Genomic DNA, 19,914 nt, shown 5'->3' with positions numbered 1-19,914 from the left:
ATCTCTTATCAATTCAAATTCAAGTCCCTTACAAGCTTCTTGTGCCTCATGCAGTCCTCAAATCTCTCTCAATGATATCAATAATAGGTCTATTTTCTCACTCAAAGTAATAAACACAAACCCAGAGCTATAGTGCAAGGTTTTCTATGCCCAATACACTGCAACTGTGGGGGGTTGGAAATTTGTTTACTACTCTTATAATGTGATACTTAAATAGCCTACTACTGTACTTACTGAGACACACTAAATATAGTTTCAAAGCACAGGACTCCATTCCAGAGTCTCTGGCATATCATTTGCATGCATGTTACAGTCTGACATGCATATTCTGCTTCAGGTCAGACTGCCTTTTGTTTCTATGCAATCTGACACTGGTTATCTCTGTTAGTAGCCTGGCCACTGGTCTCTTCACTTTCTTATTCCTCCAGAGCAATTAATCCATGCACAGGAGTTATTCTAGACTTCTGAGATCATTCCTGGTCATTTCTTTCACCAAATCTTCTCATTTCTCAGTCAATCTCTCCAATATTCAGGTTTATCTCATTATGCACTAATGCTCTGTTCTAGAACATGTCTCTTGGTAATTTAATACCTATGCATCATTGATCAATGTGATGCAAAGTCATGTGCAAAGCTGTTACATGCATGCCACTGGCCTCTGTATCACCTCAACCAACCATGGATTTAACTCCAAAACCCACCAGACTCTGCCTGCTTCCCATTACCTATTAATTTCATTTTTACCATTATCATTTCACATCTGTGTTTCACATTGTAATACTTAGACCCTGAACTCAGTAGCAAATATTGACACTGGAACCCAATGGAATCTGACTCAGAATTAGCTACTATTAGTATATAAAGCCATATAGAATTATTGTAACTACTCAGTTCAAATATCAACTCAGATAGCTATCTACACTTCATGCTCACTTCAACTCCTCTCTATCTTGTCTGTTGGATTCCACTCTGAAGGATATCCCTCTTTGCTTCTCTGATGGAACTCCATTCTGTCCATCCAAATCCTTGGACTCCAACTCAAGGGTGATGTTGCCAATAGCTTCATTGATGCCCATGCACTCTGCCAGTCTCTGCACATGCACAGAAGTTCAGTCAACTGGCACATTTCTAACAAAAGTCCTGATCATATTTTGATCATATGCTCTTTATTTTTAGTGGGTCTTTCTGTACTTGTATTAGTGCAATTAGTGTCAAGTGCTGGAACCTCATGTGCAGTATGACCCCCTCTGATATCATTCTGCTGCTAGGCCATGCTCTCCATCTATCATCACTCAAGCCAGCTGTCATGTAAGTCCTATTTTACTGTGCTCTAGCTATATTCTTTATTGTGCACATAGTAGACTGTAATACAGTCCATGTATTGTCATAATTCACAGAATTACATGCCTGGATATGCAGCATATGCCAACCAGCCTGGATAAAAGTCTATGTCTGAATTTATCCTATTCATGGGTCAAGGTGCTGTTATGTGAACATCAAAAAAGCAGCCAATCATTACTGTCTCCACTGGTAAATCTGAATATGTTACTCACACCAGCATTGGAGAAGATGATATGGCTTTACAAACTCCTCTCTGAGCTCTCCATCTTCATTGCAAACTCTTTCATCTACCCAATGAACTCTATTATCCTCTTCTCTGATAGTCAAAATGCACTTTCTATTGCCAAAGATTTAGTATTCTATGAATAAACAAAGCACATTGGAGTCTCGTGCCATTTCATTTGGTAAACCATTGAGCAAGGCCACATCAGGCTGATATACTGCCCAACTGATAACATGGTTGCTGATATCCTCATAAAACCATTGGCTCATCCAAAATTCAAGAAGTTTGCAGAGGTGCTGAGCATTATATAAGCAAACCATACATGTTTTGAGGGAGAGTGTTAGACATAGAAATAGTATGATATAAACAAGTTCACTTATCTATTTGATATTCCTTCTTTTTTCAGCATGTCACACTATTCTGCACATCTCAGCTTTCAACCAAAATGCTGAGATTAATGTTATGACATTCTATTCTAGCATCCATTCTCTTTCAAACTTTTTTTCCTCATTCACCATGTCCACACTCCTACTTCATTAACTCCAATATACATGACAAGCTGGGGAGCCAAAGAAGAGTATTGACCTGTGTCAGCCTCCTTATGGTCTCCTTACTGCTCCTGCTTGCTTGGCTTACAGATAGCAGATGTCACTATTCACACTCCCCCATCTGCTCTACAGACATATTCTGAACCCCCTCTGGCTCAATGCTAGGGATCCTGTCATACATCAAGCTCTAGAATAAGCTAGATCCTTCTGTTGCCCAGTCTCAGACTCACATTCTCACTCACCAAAAAGGATGAGACTGAAAAAAATGACATTCATTTGACATGAAATGTGGAAGATCATCTTTTCTCATGGAGCTGTGGAATACCCTTGGATGGCTGAAGGTGTTTCAGGCATCAACAAAAGATGAATGACACTGCCAGTAGTAATGGCTCTTCCACTCCCATTGATCCCATCATCAGAGGCATTGTGAGCAGTGTGGGCATCCTAACTCTCTCTGCCCTTATTTCTTTCTTTTTTTTCTGATGCCATCATTGGTGTGGATCTACTACTAAAAGTGCAGATTGAACCAGTGGACAGGCAAATGGGGACACATGCTCTACAATGCACCTCTGATCCAACTCAGCAATGACCCAGATCTCCATCCCTACCTCATTCCACTCCAGTGGTATAGTCAACATGATGAACCACTCATCTTCACAAGTGCAGAGGGAGCTTGTGAAATGTGAATGCTTTGGCATAGAAGATGTTAGACACACATCTAGATTAAAATCAAGTGTACATATATCTTTAGAATGTAGGGCTGCATAGAGAAAAAAATGGTTTCTTGGAGCTGGTGAATATGCCAAGATGAATAATCATAGGTGACCATAAGACAACACCAGTGAACCCAAGTGCTATCCCCATACGGGGATCCTCGATCATGTCTTGATTTCATACGCAAATCTAAAATAAACTGATGCATATAAGACTATCTGCTTTTGGATTCGCATATGAAATCAAGACATAATCGAGGATCCCCGATTTGTCTTGGCGTTTTCGTATAAAAAGGGCAAAAACTTGGCTCAAAGTCATTTCCAGCAGTAACCATTACCACCACCGCTCTGCAGATGAACGCCCTCCCGAACGTTGACTTCCAGCCTCTACAGATGAACGGCGTCCCTTCTTCGCGGCCTGAGGATTCACATGAGACAGAGAGTCCAACCCAATCTTCAGGTCCTCCGTTTTCCCAGAACGACCCATACGACCACCTCTCCGACTTCGATTTCAGGCAGGATGTCGCTGCTATCGCGGATATGATTTTCGCCGATGACATCTTCCAAGACCTTTTCTCTTACCTTCTGCCAACGGACTCGCCCATCATTTCTGGCGACACTTCGACATTTCACTTGGACCCTCCTTTGGCTCCTCCCGCGACACCATCTACCCCACTGGAGCCGGACTCCGAGTGGCCGCTCTCAACACCGACTCTTATGTGCGTCAATGTATCGGAACTCACATCTTCCTCATTGTCCACGGCATCCTCTTCATTCTTTCCGGAGCAACGTCCTGACCCATTGCCTTCTCCTGAGGCAAACGCACAGCCCGCTTATCAGGACTTCTCGCCATTTAGGATGCTACAGTCTAACTCGGAGATGTCCTCAGCTTCTAACTCGTACACGAAGTCTATGAGCAATTCACCACGGTCGGAATCCGAATTTTCCTACCACGGAGACAACGAATCGGATTCTGGTTCGGCCTACCGCCCTAGTCCAGGACCCTCGAACCCCAGAAAGAGAACTCGGTCGACCACGACGACGAAGCACTTGGGCGAGAAGGACGACCGTGGCAATAAGAAAAGTCGCGGAAGGAAAGTTCCCGTTGTTCCGGAGTTCCGTCAAGACGATCAGTTTGAAGCAGGGCTTTACGAGGTGATTGAATCGACTCCGTTCGGCTTGAAGAAGATAGGCTGTATCGACAAGGACGAAAGGCAATACGTTTGCGCGTACGAAGGATGCGGAAAGTGCTTCTTTCGAGGCGAGCATCTGAAGAGGCATATCAGGGCCCTCCACACATGCCAAAAGCGTGCGCTCGACCTTTTCTCTCGGTTCCGGTGCTCACAACTCCCTAGCTCATAAATGTCTGAAAAAAGGCTGCCTGAGGTCTTTCGGCAGGAAAGACAATCTGAAGCAGCATATAAGTATCTCCCATTGAGGCAATTGTCTCTCGCGTTGCCCATTTTCCCTCACCCGCAAAGCTAAGAACTTTTAACATTCTCTTCGTCTTGTTGCTTTCCGTTGAAATCCGTCGGCTATCCTGAACCATATATAATACATCCATTCACCACTTTACACCGTACCGCTAGGCTTTGAACTCTCTTCACTTCAAGTAATAATTTCTATCTGTACTCGCTTTGTTATACATACATAATTCATGATTCACATGGACTTAAGAAACTGTTGCGGACATACGGAATTCTCTCCATCTCCGGAGGTCTCACCCGGAAATAAATCATTTCTCCATGCTGCACACATGAAGTCGGTTGGCTGTAGTGCCGTGAGACAACAAGCGCATCCAATTGTGGTGGCAGCCCACCGCAAAGTCTGTGTAACATCAAATTATTATAACCTCTCAGTCATACCAAACGGCATTTGCGCAGCACCCTCCGTCGACGAGGTCGATGTGAGCCACGGCAGTGGCGTTTGATGCGTCGTCCAGCAGCTGCCAAATCTCGACAAACCCGACGGATGTGTCCGTGATGGCGGCAAACTCATCCGCAAACGATGCGGGGCTTACGGCGTTGGAGGTGCCCCCTGAGGTTGTGGTGGGGGTGATGAAGAGCTGGTTTGCGATGGAGCCGTTTCCGTTTAGGCTGAACACGGAAAGGTACCCCGTTTCGTTGGTTTCACGGGACCGGGTTGTCGCCCAGAGGTAAGTCGCGTTGGCGGACACCTGGACTTCGTCAGCCCAGTGCGTGGTCGAATCGGAATCTGTATAAGGTGTCGCATACGTTAATTTGGTTTGCTTGCTTGCTTGGCTGGGGCAATTGATGGTGTCGTGGGGTGCTTACCTTGTGGGAGAAGAGAGTACGAGACATTGAAGTAAACGGGCTGATGGGTTTGCCCGTCGATGCTGTACTGCGCAACCTCGTTCGCTTCCTGAAACAAAAATTTGAAATTTAGTCTTGAGTCAAAAAAAAAAAAGCATTTCATCCGTTTTACCTCTAAGATGACAAACAAGTATTCGCCATTCGGATGGACTGTTAGATGCCTGGGATTGTTTCCTTCCGCAGGCGCGTCTAACACTCCAATATCGGTCAGTTCTCCGGTGGCGATGTCGACGCCGAATGTCCAGATCTTGTCGTCGCTGTCATCTGCAGCATAGAGATACGTGCTATTGGGAAGAAGAGCAAGACCGTGGACGCCAGAGGAACCCGATGTGAAGGTGTAGTTTTGGGTAATGGATGAGAAGTCGGCCGGTATAACGGTTCCACAGTCTCCGAAGGGTATTCCTGAATCCGGGAATGTGAGCGAAACAATAGGCAGGATCGCGCAACATACCGTATACGGTGTAGGGCTCGACCTTGGAAGAGGTGATAAATATAGCTCGAGTGGATGAGCCTGATCAGAGGAAATGGGTCAGGTCATAGAAACAATGTACGTCGTAAAGAAGTAAGCGCACAGTTGCTCTCAAGAGGGACGGATGCATTATACGTGACGCTGGTACTGTTCACCACATTGAAGTATCCGTATGCGCTGTCGCTTGCCGTGTAAAGGCTTTTCCGGTCATGCTGCAGAAAGGTGGATGGTAAGACAAGAGAACAGCGCGAGGTACATGAGCACCCACGCTCAGATTTATCCACGGATGTTCACTGGGTGTTGTAATGTTCGCAGCAAGAGTCAGCGAGTAAGTCTCGTCGTCGAACTCCAGTGCATAAATCGCATGGGTGGAGAAGGTTCCAACAAAAAGATGGTGGACTGCCGCTGAACAGAAGCTTGATAGCAAGAGAGCTACTGCGACTCTTGACAGGATCATGAGATAATGCAGAGAAGGACTGGTATCGCGGCAGACTTTTATACCCTGCTGGTGGGCTATTAATAGTATCTTCAACCAGGGAGTAAAAGTTATATAAAAATAAAACGTGAGTACGAGAAAATTCGCAGCACTTACGATAATAATTGCCTATTGGCACTGCTGCGCATGGTTTTTTCACCATAACGTCCCTAAGGCATCACTCGTGAATATTCCTATTGAATTTTGAGGATCCATGTGCCGGTGATGTGTGAACGTCGGTATGGGGAGAGCGAGCCTACGGAGTTGCCACTGTCCGCAGTTCGTCAACCAATGGGACAATTTCGGTTATTAACATGACATCTTCACAGCGAGGGCTCGCACTCTTAGGTCACCGTCGACGGGCAATTGGCGCTAGAGTGTCTTTGATTTTTCTGAAGAGTAAGTTGGCATGTCTCTATACGCTTCCTTGAAACAGTTGCAATAGGTTAGTTTTGGAAAGAATAGAATAACACGAGGAGAGGATCTACTCCAAAGACGCGAGAACTGCGGTAAATACCTCATTTGTGACGGTCCCTGGAAGATGAACATCAGAGTCGTCTAGGATACAGACACCGTCTGAGCAATTTGAACACATTAGCTTGTTAGTACAAACAGAGGCCGATCCCGGTAGTTCTTGTGTAGCTGGTTAGCTCTGAGCACCGTATTCTTGAACAGGCACTTGTCCTCGCGAAGTATGTCAAACCAAGGATAGGCCGGATATCTTCCTTGGTTAGGAACGAGACCACCTGTAGACGTGTCAATTACATATCAGCGAGGAGCTTGGAATAAGGGCCCAAAGCGCACCGACTTATCGCCAGGTTCCCTTGCATCCCAATTGATGCTGTCTTGATTCTTCGGAAAGGATGTCCTTGTACATGTACCACTGTATAGCGGAGAAATCATGTCTTCTTCCCAAGCTGAGGATCGTAGCAAGCAGAGGCGGTCTTGTTGTTACCTGAACCTCAGTAAAGAGTATGGACAGAGACGCATGGATCACCAAGGACAAGAAGAAAGAAAAGAAGAAGACATTGGGTCGAAGCCGTCAGATTTTGTGTGGTTAAGAGATGAGCTTTCCTTTAGCCTGGTAGTAGTGATCCCTTGATAATCTATCAGAGATAAGCAACCAACTGGCTTATGTGGTCAGCAGTATGGCATGAGAGACCTGCCATTTACATATGCAGGGCTGTAGCCATGGGCAGTGGATGGCACCAGCCAAGAAAAAAGTGGATCAAGAACTGAGCCCACTGCAGAGACAGTGCTGCTGGGGGAATTCACAGGTACAGGGATCTCTCCACTGGGTCAGGGCACCCCTGATCAACAGAAAAAGAAGGCAAATACATGAAAAAGAAGCAGAGAAGGTATCACCCCCATTGATGAGAGAAAGAAGCTCAAGACTGGTCATCTGATTAATGAGAAAAGGAAGCTCAAGAAGTGGGTGGTTGAATGGAAAAGAAGCAGGCAAGAGCTCACACCAAGCAATAGAACATGCTAGCAGAAATGAAGGCAAGAAGGTGGTGGGTTTCTAATGTGCAGCCACAGTCAGCATGGTCAGGTATAAAGACATGGAGACCAGAGACTGACTCACCTCAATGTCTCTCTCAGCATTACCTATCATGCCCCTTTCTTCATTCACTGACTTTGAATTTGAATACTGGCAGAGCATTCCTTTGCATTGGACAGCAGAGCATGTCCACTCACTTTATGACTTCATTGTAGCAGATCTGATTCAGTGTGAGCAGTCAGAGCTTAAGCTGGCCCATGCATGGTGGATCCACAAATCAATTTGGTTCTGTGTGAGTCTGCTCTGCTCAGTTTATGACTGCTGCTGACCTCCCAGCAGGATAAAACAGCCTGCCTTGCCAGAGTGACAGGGCTACCAGCTAAGACCCTCTGCTGTCAGTGGGCTCTTGTGTTCTGGTGCATCCACCCATTTCTGAGGCAGTTCTGCCAGCTTAGCATTAGAGAGCAAGCAGTGCATAGTCTCTCCTTTCATAAGAGCTTGTTGACTGTCATGGGCAAATGTGGATCTCCTTCTTTGCTGCTTCTATCTGAGTCTCACTCTCTTATCTAATAAAAGAACTTAAAGAGTAACTAGATGACACTAACAATTTCATTAGACTTCATCAGAACTGCATATAGGATTCCAGCATTAAAAGTTTGCACCATGTATAGGTTGCACCACCCAGTGTCCAGATCCTTATATGATATTCCTACTATAGGAAAATTCATATACATACTGTGAGTCACTGTAAACAATTCAGAGTCTCATACCCCTGTAGCCACCTCTTGCTACACTCCTTTAAAGATTAGTCACCATACAGAGGTACATGACTAGACTCACTTAGACCAGCCTTCAGATTCTGTGTCTTAGTTTCACTTATCAAAATAGGTTTTGTGTTTTCTGCCTGCAGAGAGTCTGAACAGACAACTTCTGGTTTATCAGTGAGAATATTGGTAGCTGAAGTTGAGAGTAGACATAGAGAAGTATGTTGAGGCCTGTGAAACCTCCCAATGCACCAAGTCAAGCACACAGATAAAGGTGGCCTCACCACATCCAGATGAGATATTAAGTGCACTATAAACACACATCTCTGTGAACATAGTGACTGGCCTATCAGAAAGCCATGGCTATGATGCTATCATCATCATAGTTGATCACTTCTCTAAGGCCATCATTTCTATTATGTGCTCAATAGAACTGTCATCCAAAGAATGGATTAAGATCTTATAGGACAAAGTCTATGCCAAATATGGCATGCCACAGATAGTAATTTCTGACTATGAGCTACAGTTTATCTCAAAGTTTATAATGGATCTATATCACTTACTCCAGATTTAGAGTAACATTTCCACTGCCTACTATCTACAGACAGACAGGCAGATAAAAAGAGTCAATCAAGAGGTGGAAAAGTATCTCTGGATATTCATCGATCATTGACAAGATGACTGGGCCAACTGGCTGCTGCTCACAGCCTTCCAACACAACAACTGCATCTATATGGCTACTGACAAGACCCCATTCTTCATTAATCATGGGTGACATCTGCACATTACTGCTTCATCATATCACTATGCCATAACCTTCATCTTCTCAATGTTCATAGAACAAATGGCCAAGATACATGAAAAAACAAAGACTGCCCTTGAGAAGGCTGCTGACACTATGAAACATCAATATGATAAGTCCTGTCACCTTGCCATCCAATATAATATTGAGGACTGAGTATGGCTTGACACATCAAATCTCCATCTCCCATGCTCAAAGAAAAAGCTTGCCAACAAATGTACCAGCTCTTTCTCCATCACAAAAAAGATTGATGCTTTAGCTTATTAACTTGCACTGCCTGCCACATGGAAGGTACAACCCATATTCAATGAGATCCTCCTATCACCATACACATTCTCCATCTTCTCTAATCAGGAAATGCTGCCTCCTCCTGAATCCAATCTGATTGAAGACAAGGAATATTATGAAATTGAACAAGTGCTTGATCACCAGCTTCATAAAACCTGTGGCTGCCATGGTGCCAGATTCAGTTCTCATGTTGAATATCTCATTAAGTGGAAGGGGTATAGCCTAGAGTCAAATTAGTGTGTGGATGAATGTGACATGAATACTGACACTGCAATTTATAACTATAAACTATTTCTTAATTGAGCCATCAGAATGGTTTTAATAAAAGAGTAATGTTATGATTTTTCTATTTTTTCTTGTCTTTTATCTTATCTTATCAGGGTGTCTATCTTATCTTGGACACTCAACAACTGAGCATAAGATAATTACTTAATCACAATAGGCCACCCACTTTGCCCACAGACAATATCATATTATCTTGCTCTTGATGATCAGGCACTATAGTACCAGCACACAAAGATGCACAATTTGTAGAAACTATATTTATTATTTGAGTAACTATATATAAATAGGATCACTCTTGCTGTAACACTCCAGCTTCAAGCTAAAGTTTATCTATACTACTTCTCTCCTCTTGAGCTTGTTCTGTGAAACACCTTGATACACTGATTAGAACACCTTTAGTGAACTCTGATGTGACTATACAAATATGATACAGTATCAGTCTACCACATGTTCTTATCATGTGTTGAGCAGGTTTAACAGAATATGCCAATAGAATGAAGTTGATTATATGCATAGAGACTAGCAGAGTGCATGAGCTTTAGCAATGTCACTTTTGAGTTAGATTCCAAAGGATCAAGATGACAGAACAGAGTCCATCAGAGGAAGGAGAGTAAATAGAAGGTGAGGTATTCTAATGCAGTGGAGTCTATTAGACTTAGAGGAGAGCTTGGAGTGAAGATAAGATTATTAGGCTGAACTAAGTTAATATTTGAACTGAGTATCTATGATGAATGTACACAGCTTATATACTAGTAGTAGCTAATTCTGAGTTGGGGTCTGATAAATTCTGATGCTAACTAATTGTTACCAACTTTGGGTTAGAAATTAAGATGTAAAATATAGATGTGAAATGATAAAGGTAAAATCAAATAAAAAGAAATAGCAGCTTGTTGGACTTCAGTGGGATCTGATAGTTGACAAAGTGTTGGTGGTGTAAAGTGGAGTCCAGTTGCATACACATAACATCAGCTAATATTGCTATTAAAGTTTTTAATAAATTATTTTAAGACATAATATATTTTTATATAAAAGTATTAACCAATATCCAGATATTAGCTAATTGAAAACTAACATATAAAGTAATAGAAGAGTATTGGAGGTTCTAAAGCATCATATTATTTAAAATAGAGCATACTAGTCTTATATCTCATACTTCTCCCATTTGCTCTGCTGAAATCTTCTTCTTGAGATACATTTCTATGACTTCAGGATTCTTTAAAGCAGATGACATGTTTTATGGAATGAATATAAAACTGAGTGAAGGGAAGTTACTAATTGGAGGACTATAAGTTATATTGTGCACTAGATTAGGAACTTGTGTCATAATTTGTATTTTTTGAGTTAGTGTTCACATTCTTTTAAATTGTATAGAGTGATCACTTTATGTACTTCAGTTACAAGTGCATTTCATGAATACATAGTGAGAGCAAGTACAGAGAGAGGTGATGTGAATGTTATAGTGTGCTGTGGGCTTAGCTTGATAAAAGATGAGGTCAAAGTGAATGAAAACAGGCTTGCAATCAGAAATATAGAGAAGCAAGTCATCTCTCCATTTAACAAGAAAGGACTGGCCCTGTTTTCCAGGAGAGATTGCTCTACATATATCAGCTCAATGTCTGATGGAGTCATATCAAAGGCACAGAGGCAGAAAGGAGCTTGTTTGCTCATAGGATCCACACTGATTGAAATTATGGAGAGTGAAGCATTTGCCAAAAAATCCTCTAGTAGGTTTCTCTCTGAAGCATCTGGATTGTCCTTCACTGCTCAACTGAGCCTCTTGCTGCATAAGCAGAAAGTTATTCTTAGCTGTTTGAATGCTATTAGACCAAGTTTTAGAGATAGGATTAAGAGTGAACAACTCTTTAAACATATGCTTCAAACCACAAAGTGAAATGTGGATCAGATAACATGGTATGCAGGTGTTTATTAAATATTTGAAACATATGTTCACTGAAGATAGATGATAGGAATTATAATAGGATTGTAAGAATAATCTCTTTCTCCAGTTGACTCAGTAGAATGAGATAATCCAATGACTTTTAGTTTACAAATAGAGTAGTATATGTGTAGCTAGTTTACAGAGATAGGCTGGATAGCTCTAACACCAAAATAGGCCACTCTATAAGCTATTCTTGCACTTGGAGCTCTCAAGAACTTAGAGCTATAAAGTGTTAATATCTCATCAGTGTTAGACCTGCTTGACATATGATCAGAACACATGATAAACTAGCACTGTATTGAGTTTATACAGTCATGCTAAAGTACACTATTGTGTGCTCTGAATGTGCATTACAAGGCCATAGCAAGTTAGGCTTGAGAAAAAAAGAGTGGTATAGAATAAACTTTAGCTTGAAGCTGATGTACTACAGTGAGAGCTACACTACTTATATATATTTCATAGCTGATAAATATAGTCTCTATCAATTATATGTTTCTATGCTATAGTACTATTATATCTAGTTGTTGAGAGTGGAACAATAGAGTATTGTCTGTTGTGCTCTAAAGGATAACAGCATGGACTGTCTATTGTGTAAGCAATCTCCTTATGATCAAGATAGATGCTCTAGATAAGATAAGCACCTCAATAAAGTAAAATAAAAGATAAGATAAATAGAAAAATCATAACAATCAGCATTTGTTGATGGTAAGCTGATAAAAGAGATGTATATAGGGAAGCCAGAGTAGTTTGAGGAGAAAGGAAAGAAGTGGGTCTGGCATTTCTCAAGTCTCCATATAAACTGAAACAGGCAGAGCAAGAATGGCATAAGCAGCTGCATGCAACTCTGGCCATTATCACAAAAACACCAGAGGTGTCACAAAGCATCAATAATCTCAAGAAGCACTTCAAGCTTTGTGATCTTCATTCAACATCTTATCTTCTCAGCATCAAGATCAAGTATAATCAAGCCAGCCAAACTCTCTCTCTCCTGGCATCAATATGTTGAAGTGGAACACTCTCCATGTTGCTTTTATCTTATATAATCATAGCTATCAACACTGAAGATCAAAGGTCAACACTCCTCAGCTTTTGATCTTTGACTCCAGATCTGACTTCTCTCACTGCACTATACAACCTGCTCTCAACATGTTATAGGCTTCACACCTTACTAAGTCAAGAAAAAATATTGTTCTCTCTCACAAACCATTCACTAGACATTGAAGTCTCATTCACTTTTCTAAGAGATATCACTATCCATTTAAAAGTCACATCCACCTATCATGGGCCATCACATGCTCTTTAACCTGAATTGTCTTTTTTTTTCTCACACTATGATAAATAACTCAGATATTATCAACACCATCAAATATGGCTTTTTCAACTTCCATGCTGGCAATTAGAATCACTTTGCACCCTCATTTGAGGTCTTCATATGTATCAAGAGGCTATTTGGCCACTTCAATGGCACCAAGGAGCTGCTAGAGCAAGTCAACCCTAATGAACCCACAAAGCTTGAAAAGAAGGAGATAAAGACTTATCTTCAGGCTCATTCATCTGCAGCAGAATACCTCTGGCTTTGCATTGATGAATCACATTGTGCTTACATCAGTCTCCTTATGAGTAAGCCCATAGCTATATGGTCAAAACTGAAAGACATTTATCAATAGCAAAAACTAGGCATCTGTTTTAATGCTTATGATATCTTATTCAGCATTCAAAAGGATGACAAAGAATCTCTCTCTACTCTTGTTGGATATATCTCACAGGCTATACAGAATATCAAAGCACTCCACTTCAAAAAGTTCACTATCAATCAACTTGATGAAAAGCTTCAATATATGACTCTTATCTGTGCTCTTCCATCTAATTATAATAATTTTGTGTTATTAGTTCTTCTCCTCTATTTTCTCAGTCTCAACAAACTTGTTCTTGCCTTCCACACTGAAGAGATGCAGTGCAACTCTCATGATACCACTTCAGCAACATTATTCAAAGTGAGCACTGTAAGAGTTCAAGCTGCTTATATGACCTGATACCACCTGCAGCTGGTGCATCAACTCTAGACATACCAAAGAGAAGTGTTTCAGCAAACATAAGGCCAAGAAGCAAGCTATGTAGCACACTTAAGAATGTCAGAATACAAAATTGGACAAGAAGAAAGGGAGGCAAGGACAGAGAAGTCAAACATTGCAGAAGAGACCACCAGCTAAGCAAGTATTAATCTCTTATCTCCAGCATCATCTAACTGAAATATGAACACAGAGAAGCTTCATCTCACATGAGCCATCATCAAGACTGGTTTCATGTCTGGACACTATATATAGTTTTGATTTAGTTAGCAGACAACTCAGTCATCTATTGAGCAGATATGGAGACAATTATGTTTGAGCCTAAAGAGAGGAGTAGAGAGGTCCATGAGGCTGTTGAGTTCCAGAATGTATTGCACATACCTGATCTTCACAATAACTTGCTTTCACTCTTTCATCTCATACATCATAAGGGATATGAGATCAACATAGTCAGGTCATCTGTTCAGTTCTTTCAAGACAAAGTGCTTCATTTCTCAGCAACCATCAATGATAACAATGTCAGATATCTTAATGGCATCACTCACACTACAAGGCCAGTAACCTCAAATGCTGTGAGCACTTGTCCACTCAACCTGACTCTATATCATCAATGAACCTGTCACAGAAGCATGAACATTGTCTGAGACATGTATGAGAATTAGCTTGTCTTAAATATGAAGATAAACAATATGCAATCCAATCTCAACCCAATTTGTGAACCCCTGCCTTATGGGCAAGCACAAATGACATAATATTCCTTGAGAACCCTTACTCCTTCTGATATGTCCTCTCACAATTGTATTCTCTGATCTTAAGAGACTGTTATATGTATGCTGCTAGCCTCTATGTCACTTCAACCAACCACAAATTCAACCACAAATTCCACTAGACTTTGCTTATTTCCTATTATCTACTAATTTCATTTTAGCATTACCATTTCACATTTGTATTTTACATTCTAGTATCTAGACCCCAAATATAGTAGCAAACAGTTGATACTAAAACCTAATAGACTCCAACTCAGAATTAACTACTAATAGTATATAAACCATGTATAAGCATTGTAAATACTCAGTTTGAATATCAACTTGGATAGCCATCTACACTTTATGCTCACTTCAACTCCTCTCTATCTCATCCATCAGATTCTGCTCTAAAAGATATTCCTCTTCACTTCTCTGATGGAACTCTATTCTATCCATCCAAATCCTTAGGCCCTGATTCAAGGGTGACATTGTCAATAGCTTTGTTGATGCCTATGCACTCTGCCAGTCTCTACACCTGCATGAAAGTCCAGTCAATTGGCATGTTCCTAACAGTATATTTGAACTCAAACCCTTGAGTTGAAAATTTTTATCATATCCACCACATTTATCCAACCCACAGAAGCTGATCCCAAAGAAACCCAGTCTACCCATCACAACATGTTTTCCATGGAAGACATTCTGGCCTCTGTCTTAAAGGAACAACCAGGCCTTTTTGGATTGGCCTCTGGTGGAGAACAACCTTTTTGTAGGGAAACTTACATCCACTCTAGCTTCACTGCCTACTAATCTAATTATGATGATTCCTCTAACCCTTTTGATGCCACCAGCATGCCAACCAACAGAGTCCAACAGGCCAGCCTAATATACAGTGCCCAAACTGACTCTCTGATAGACCTCTTATCTCTAGGCAACATGCATGGAAATTCAGACAGCCCAGACTTGGAGGGCAGAAGTGAAGACACCTCTATTCATACTCTCATCTGATGGGAACCAGATAGTAACCCACCAAACCCTTTTTCAGAAGGGTCAGGAGGGCCAGATGGACTAGATGGACCAGGAGGTTCAGATAGTTCCAATGGCCCAGGCAGCTCCAATGGCCCCACAGAAAGCAACAATCCAAACCAGCAGGACATGTTTTTAGCATTCATAAATCTGTTATAAGGAGTCTCCACTTCTCTCAACAACTCTAAGCCAGCCACTATTCACACCAAAGTCAAGAAACTAGAACCAATTGATGATTCTGACTCTCATAAACTGAAGGCCTTCATCATCTCTCTTCAGTTCAACTTCAATTACAGATCTACCACATTTGCAATGGATACTAGCAAGGTCAACTATGCCATTTTCTTCCTGGCCAGCACCATGCTTAACTGGTTCAAACTAAACATTCTTAACCCCAATCTGCAGAATCCACCAGCCTGGCAATTCTCCTATGTGACTTTCTTGGATGAGCTTTGCAGCAACTTCAGCCCCTTTGATGTCATCAGAGATGCTGAAGATGCATTAGAATACCTTCAGATGCATGATGGAGACCAGATCATGAAGTATATGGTCCAATTCAACTAGTATGCCTCACAAATCAGGTACAGAGACAACTTCCTCTATCATGCCTTCTACCATGGCCTCTGTACCTGCATCAAGGATAACATGGCCCACTATGGGAAGCCAAACAACCTTTGTGACATGCACTTTCTTGCTCAAGAACTTGATGCTCACTACTAGACCTGGAAGACTGAAATTGCCTATGAAAACTGAGACAATAAGATCTCCAACCAATCCTCCAATCCCAAATCCAAGGAGTCCAACTCTTCTTCCTCAGACTCCAGCTTCACACCAAAATCTACCATCTTTAAGCTCTATGCTGATAAACTAGACAAAGATGGCCATCTTACTCAAGAAGAAAAAAACTGCCAGTGCCAGAACAATTTTTGCATGTTCTGTGGAGCCAAACACAAGACCAAGGATTGCAACAAGCAGAAGGCAGTGGCCTCTACCAAGGGTTGTACAGCTGAAGTAGACACCACTCCTAAGGAACCAGCTCCAACTGAGTTGGAAAACTAGAAAGCAAACCTGTTCTTTCTATGTGAGTTCAGGGTTGTGTTGACTCTATTCACACACTGGAGGTCATCACCCTCAATGCAACATCTGTTTCCAATCAATCCTTCCACCTTCCACTTTCAGCAGAATTACCAACTAGTATGAAGTCTGATAGGTCTCCAGCTTCTACCATTCTGCATTTTCTTGCTCTTATTGATTCTGGTTCTAGCCACTGCTTTGTTGACAATAAGTACATAGCTGCCAATGATATCCCTATTAAAACCATCCCTAGTGTGCAACTCTGATTATTTGATGGCTCTGTTGAAAGCTGCATATCTCAAATTGCAACTATTCCTATCTATTTTCCTTTTAGAGACACTTTCCCCATTGACTTCTATGTCACTCATCTGGATTTATCTTGCAATCTTGTCCTAGGATACAACTGGCTCTCCTGCTACAATCCACTGATTGACTGGGCTGAAAACAGCATCACTTTCCATTCAAGCAACTAGGATTCCACTCCAACTAATTTCACAGCCTCCACTGCATCTCTGGGACTTCCATGCCCACAGGACAACAGTTCACCTCTCTCTGAGCCCTCCAGCTCAATTCTGGGACTTCTGTGCCCACTGGACTCCATCAGTCCAACTTCTGAGACTTCACCACATTCTAAATCTGCTCCAGGTAGCTGGCAGGCTCTGATTCTGTATAAACCCATCTATTCCTACCCTCTCTCAGAATCCTTTACTATAAAAGCACACCCAAAGATCTCTATCATATCTGCTGCTGCATTTGTCTGAGTCAGTGCAGAAGAAAGTGCTCAGCAGTTCACACTGCAGTCTTTCTTACCTAATATTAGAGCCAAAGCCACATCCATAGAACTGGCAGATCTTTCATCAGTGCCAGTAGAGTACTATGATTTTGCAGACATCTTCAGTGATACTCTCTCCAAAAAGCTATCTGAATACAGGCTGTATGACCTCAAAATCAACCTCAAGAAAGGAACATCTCCACCACTCAGACCCATTTATTCCCTCTTGGAATCTGAACTCAAGGCTCTACAAGAGTTTATTGATGATAATCTGTGCAATGAGTTCATTACTGTGTCTTGCTCTCCACATAGGGCCCCAGTTCTATTTGTCAAGAAGAAGACTGGTGAACTCTGACTCTGTGTTGACTACCATAGCCTAAACAAAATCTTCAAAAAGGATTGCTACTCTCTTCCCCTCATTTCTGATCTCCTTAACTCTGCCCATTCTGTGCACATTTACACCAAGCTTGACCTTTGACATGCCTATCATCTTATCTGCATAGCTAAAGGGGACAAATAGAAAACAGCCTTCCAGATCTATTATGGTTCTTTTGAATGCCATGTCATGTCTTTTGGTCTCACAAATGCTCTGATGGCATTCCAATGATTTGTGAATGATATATTCTCTGACATGCTCAATATATTAGTAGTAGTCTATCTTGATGACATCCTCATATATTCCAACAATCCAGAAGATCACCAGAAACATGTTTGTGAGGTCCTACACAAGCTTAGAGCTAATAAACTCTACTGCAAAGGCTCTAAATGTGAATTCAACTGGGATTCTGTGGAATACTTAGACTACATCCTATTAACTGAAGGACTTTGCATGTCTGAAGAAAAAGTCAAGGCCATTGTTGACTGGCCAGTGCCATGAAAAGTCAAGGATATCCAATCTTTTCTTGGCTTTGCCAACTTCTGCTATCACTTCATACATGAATATAGCAATATCATTATTCCCTTTACATGACTCACCTGCAAGGGAACTCCATGGAAATTTGATGATAAATGCTTGGCTGCCTTCAATGAGTTGAAACATGTTTTTACACATGCTTCCATCCTTATCCACTGGATCTCTGATCAAAAGATAGTGGTGGAAACTGATGCCTCTGATTACCTAATTACAGCTATCCTCTCTATTTATCTTGAAGATGGTGAAATTCACCCTATCACTTTTCACTCCCAGAGCCTCTGTTAGGAACGTGCCAATCGAGTGGGCTTGAGTGCATGCACGGAGTCCGGCGGAGTGCGTGGGCATTGACGAAGCTATTGGCAACGTCACCCTTGAGTCGGAGCCCAAGGATCTGGATGGACAGAACGGAGTTCTGTCAGAGAAGTGAACAGGAGTATCCTTCGGAGTGGAATCCGACGGATGAGATAGGGAGGAGTGAGTACAAAGTGTAGATGGCTTATCCAAGTTGATATTCGAACTGAGTAGCTATGATGATGTACATGGCTTTATATACTAATGGTAGCTAATTCTGAGTCGGGTTCCATTGGGTTCCGGTGTTGGTATTCGTTACCAAGTTCAGGGTCTAGATATTACAATGTGAAATATGGATGTGAAATGATACTGGTGAAATGAAATTAGTAGGTAATGGGAAGTGGTCGGAGTCCGGTGGGTGGTGTGATTGGATTCGCGGTTGGTTGAGGTGACACGGAGGCCGGCGGCATGCGCGTAACAGTATCCCCCTCTTAGCATTCTTGCCCTCAAGAGCGCAGATCCCGATGGCCAGTGGGGCCACATGGAAGATTGTTGGTGGCCATGGGAGTTTTTTCAGCTTGATCTGAAACCACCATCTTCACCTATGTCGTCGCTCACCACATATCGTTGCTCATGCACTCCCGAGCCTTTGGTGAGGGGATCCACCCCCGATGGCCCTGAAGAGGCCAAGGAATTGTTTCGTCTGGAATGGCAAACCATGGAGGAAGAATATGTGGAGGCCGTGGAGAGCCATTTGGAATGGCAAAGGGAGCGGGAGCAGAAGGAAAGGGTCTGAGCAGACCATGTGGCCCGGGAGGCATGGAAAAAGGAGCAGAAGGAGGAGTTGGAGAGGAAGAGGGAGGAGGTTCGGCAGGCCGCGGAGAGGCGGGCTAAGGAGGCAGAGGAGGCATTGAAAGAGGCGGCTCAGAGGGAAGCTGAGGAGAGGGAGGCTGCGGAGTCAGCAGCGAGGGCTGAGGCTGAGGAGGTAGAGCCAGAGGGGATGGTTGCGGAGGATGGGTTGCAAATGACCCCCGCAGAGGCCATTGATTTTCGGCTTCGTTGAGTGTTGGCAGAACGGTTTGGTCCTGGCCCCGGTCTTCGCTTCAAGAAAGTGACTCGCCCTATGCCTCCGGAATCCAATGATGAACAGGACAAGGGGACTGAGGGGGATGATGAGTCTGAGGAATCCGAGGGGACTCTGGAGGGGAGGAAGAGGGTGCGGGAGGGGAAGAGAAGGGCAGTGGGTCCGGCGGAGAAAGGCCATAAATGCAAGTTCAGGTCGAGGAGCGTAGTGGATGGCAGTGGAACAGAGGTGGTTGTTAGCCCCAAAAAGCGGGCAAAGTTG

General features: G+C 42.5%; 2 protein-coding genes across 2 annotated transcripts; one reads left to right on the top strand and one right to left on the bottom strand.

The window, feature by feature from the left end:
• Positions 1-4,037: 4,037 nt before the first annotated feature.
• BT62DRAFT_821981 (uncharacterized protein) lies at positions 4,038-4,254 on the top strand (the record flags this gene model as incomplete). Its single annotated transcript, XM_043182360.1, has 2 exons — positions 4,038-4,134; positions 4,181-4,254. Coding segments are annotated over 2 exons (171 nt in total), but the record flags the coding sequence as incomplete, so codon positions are not given.
• Positions 4,255-4,616: 362 nt separating this feature from the next.
• BT62DRAFT_953511 (putative carboxy-cis,cis-muconate cyclase) lies at positions 4,617-6,104 on the bottom strand. Its single transcript, XM_043188270.1, has 6 exons — positions 5,896-6,104; positions 5,731-5,839; positions 5,610-5,669; positions 5,271-5,560; positions 5,123-5,207; positions 4,617-5,042 (listed from the first exon to the last, which is right to left on the bottom strand). Exons 1-6 carry the CDS (start codon positions 6,082-6,084, stop codon positions 4,681-4,683), a joined length of 1,095 nt encoding a protein of 364 aa, XP_043036877.1. The 5' UTR covers positions 6,085-6,104; the 3' UTR covers positions 4,617-4,680.
• Between the last annotated feature and the right edge of the window lie 13,810 nt (positions 6,105-19,914).

The sequence above is a fragment of the Guyanagaster necrorhizus genome (assembly GCF_019112545.1).
Source record: "Guyanagaster necrorhizus MCA 3950 unplaced genomic scaffold BT62scaffold_23, whole genome shotgun sequence".
Lineage (NCBI taxonomy): Eukaryota > Fungi > Basidiomycota > Agaricomycetes > Agaricales > Physalacriaceae > Guyanagaster > Guyanagaster necrorhizus.
The sequence above is the reverse complement of the archived record's forward strand: the minus strand, read 5'-3'. Positions and strand labels throughout refer to the sequence as shown.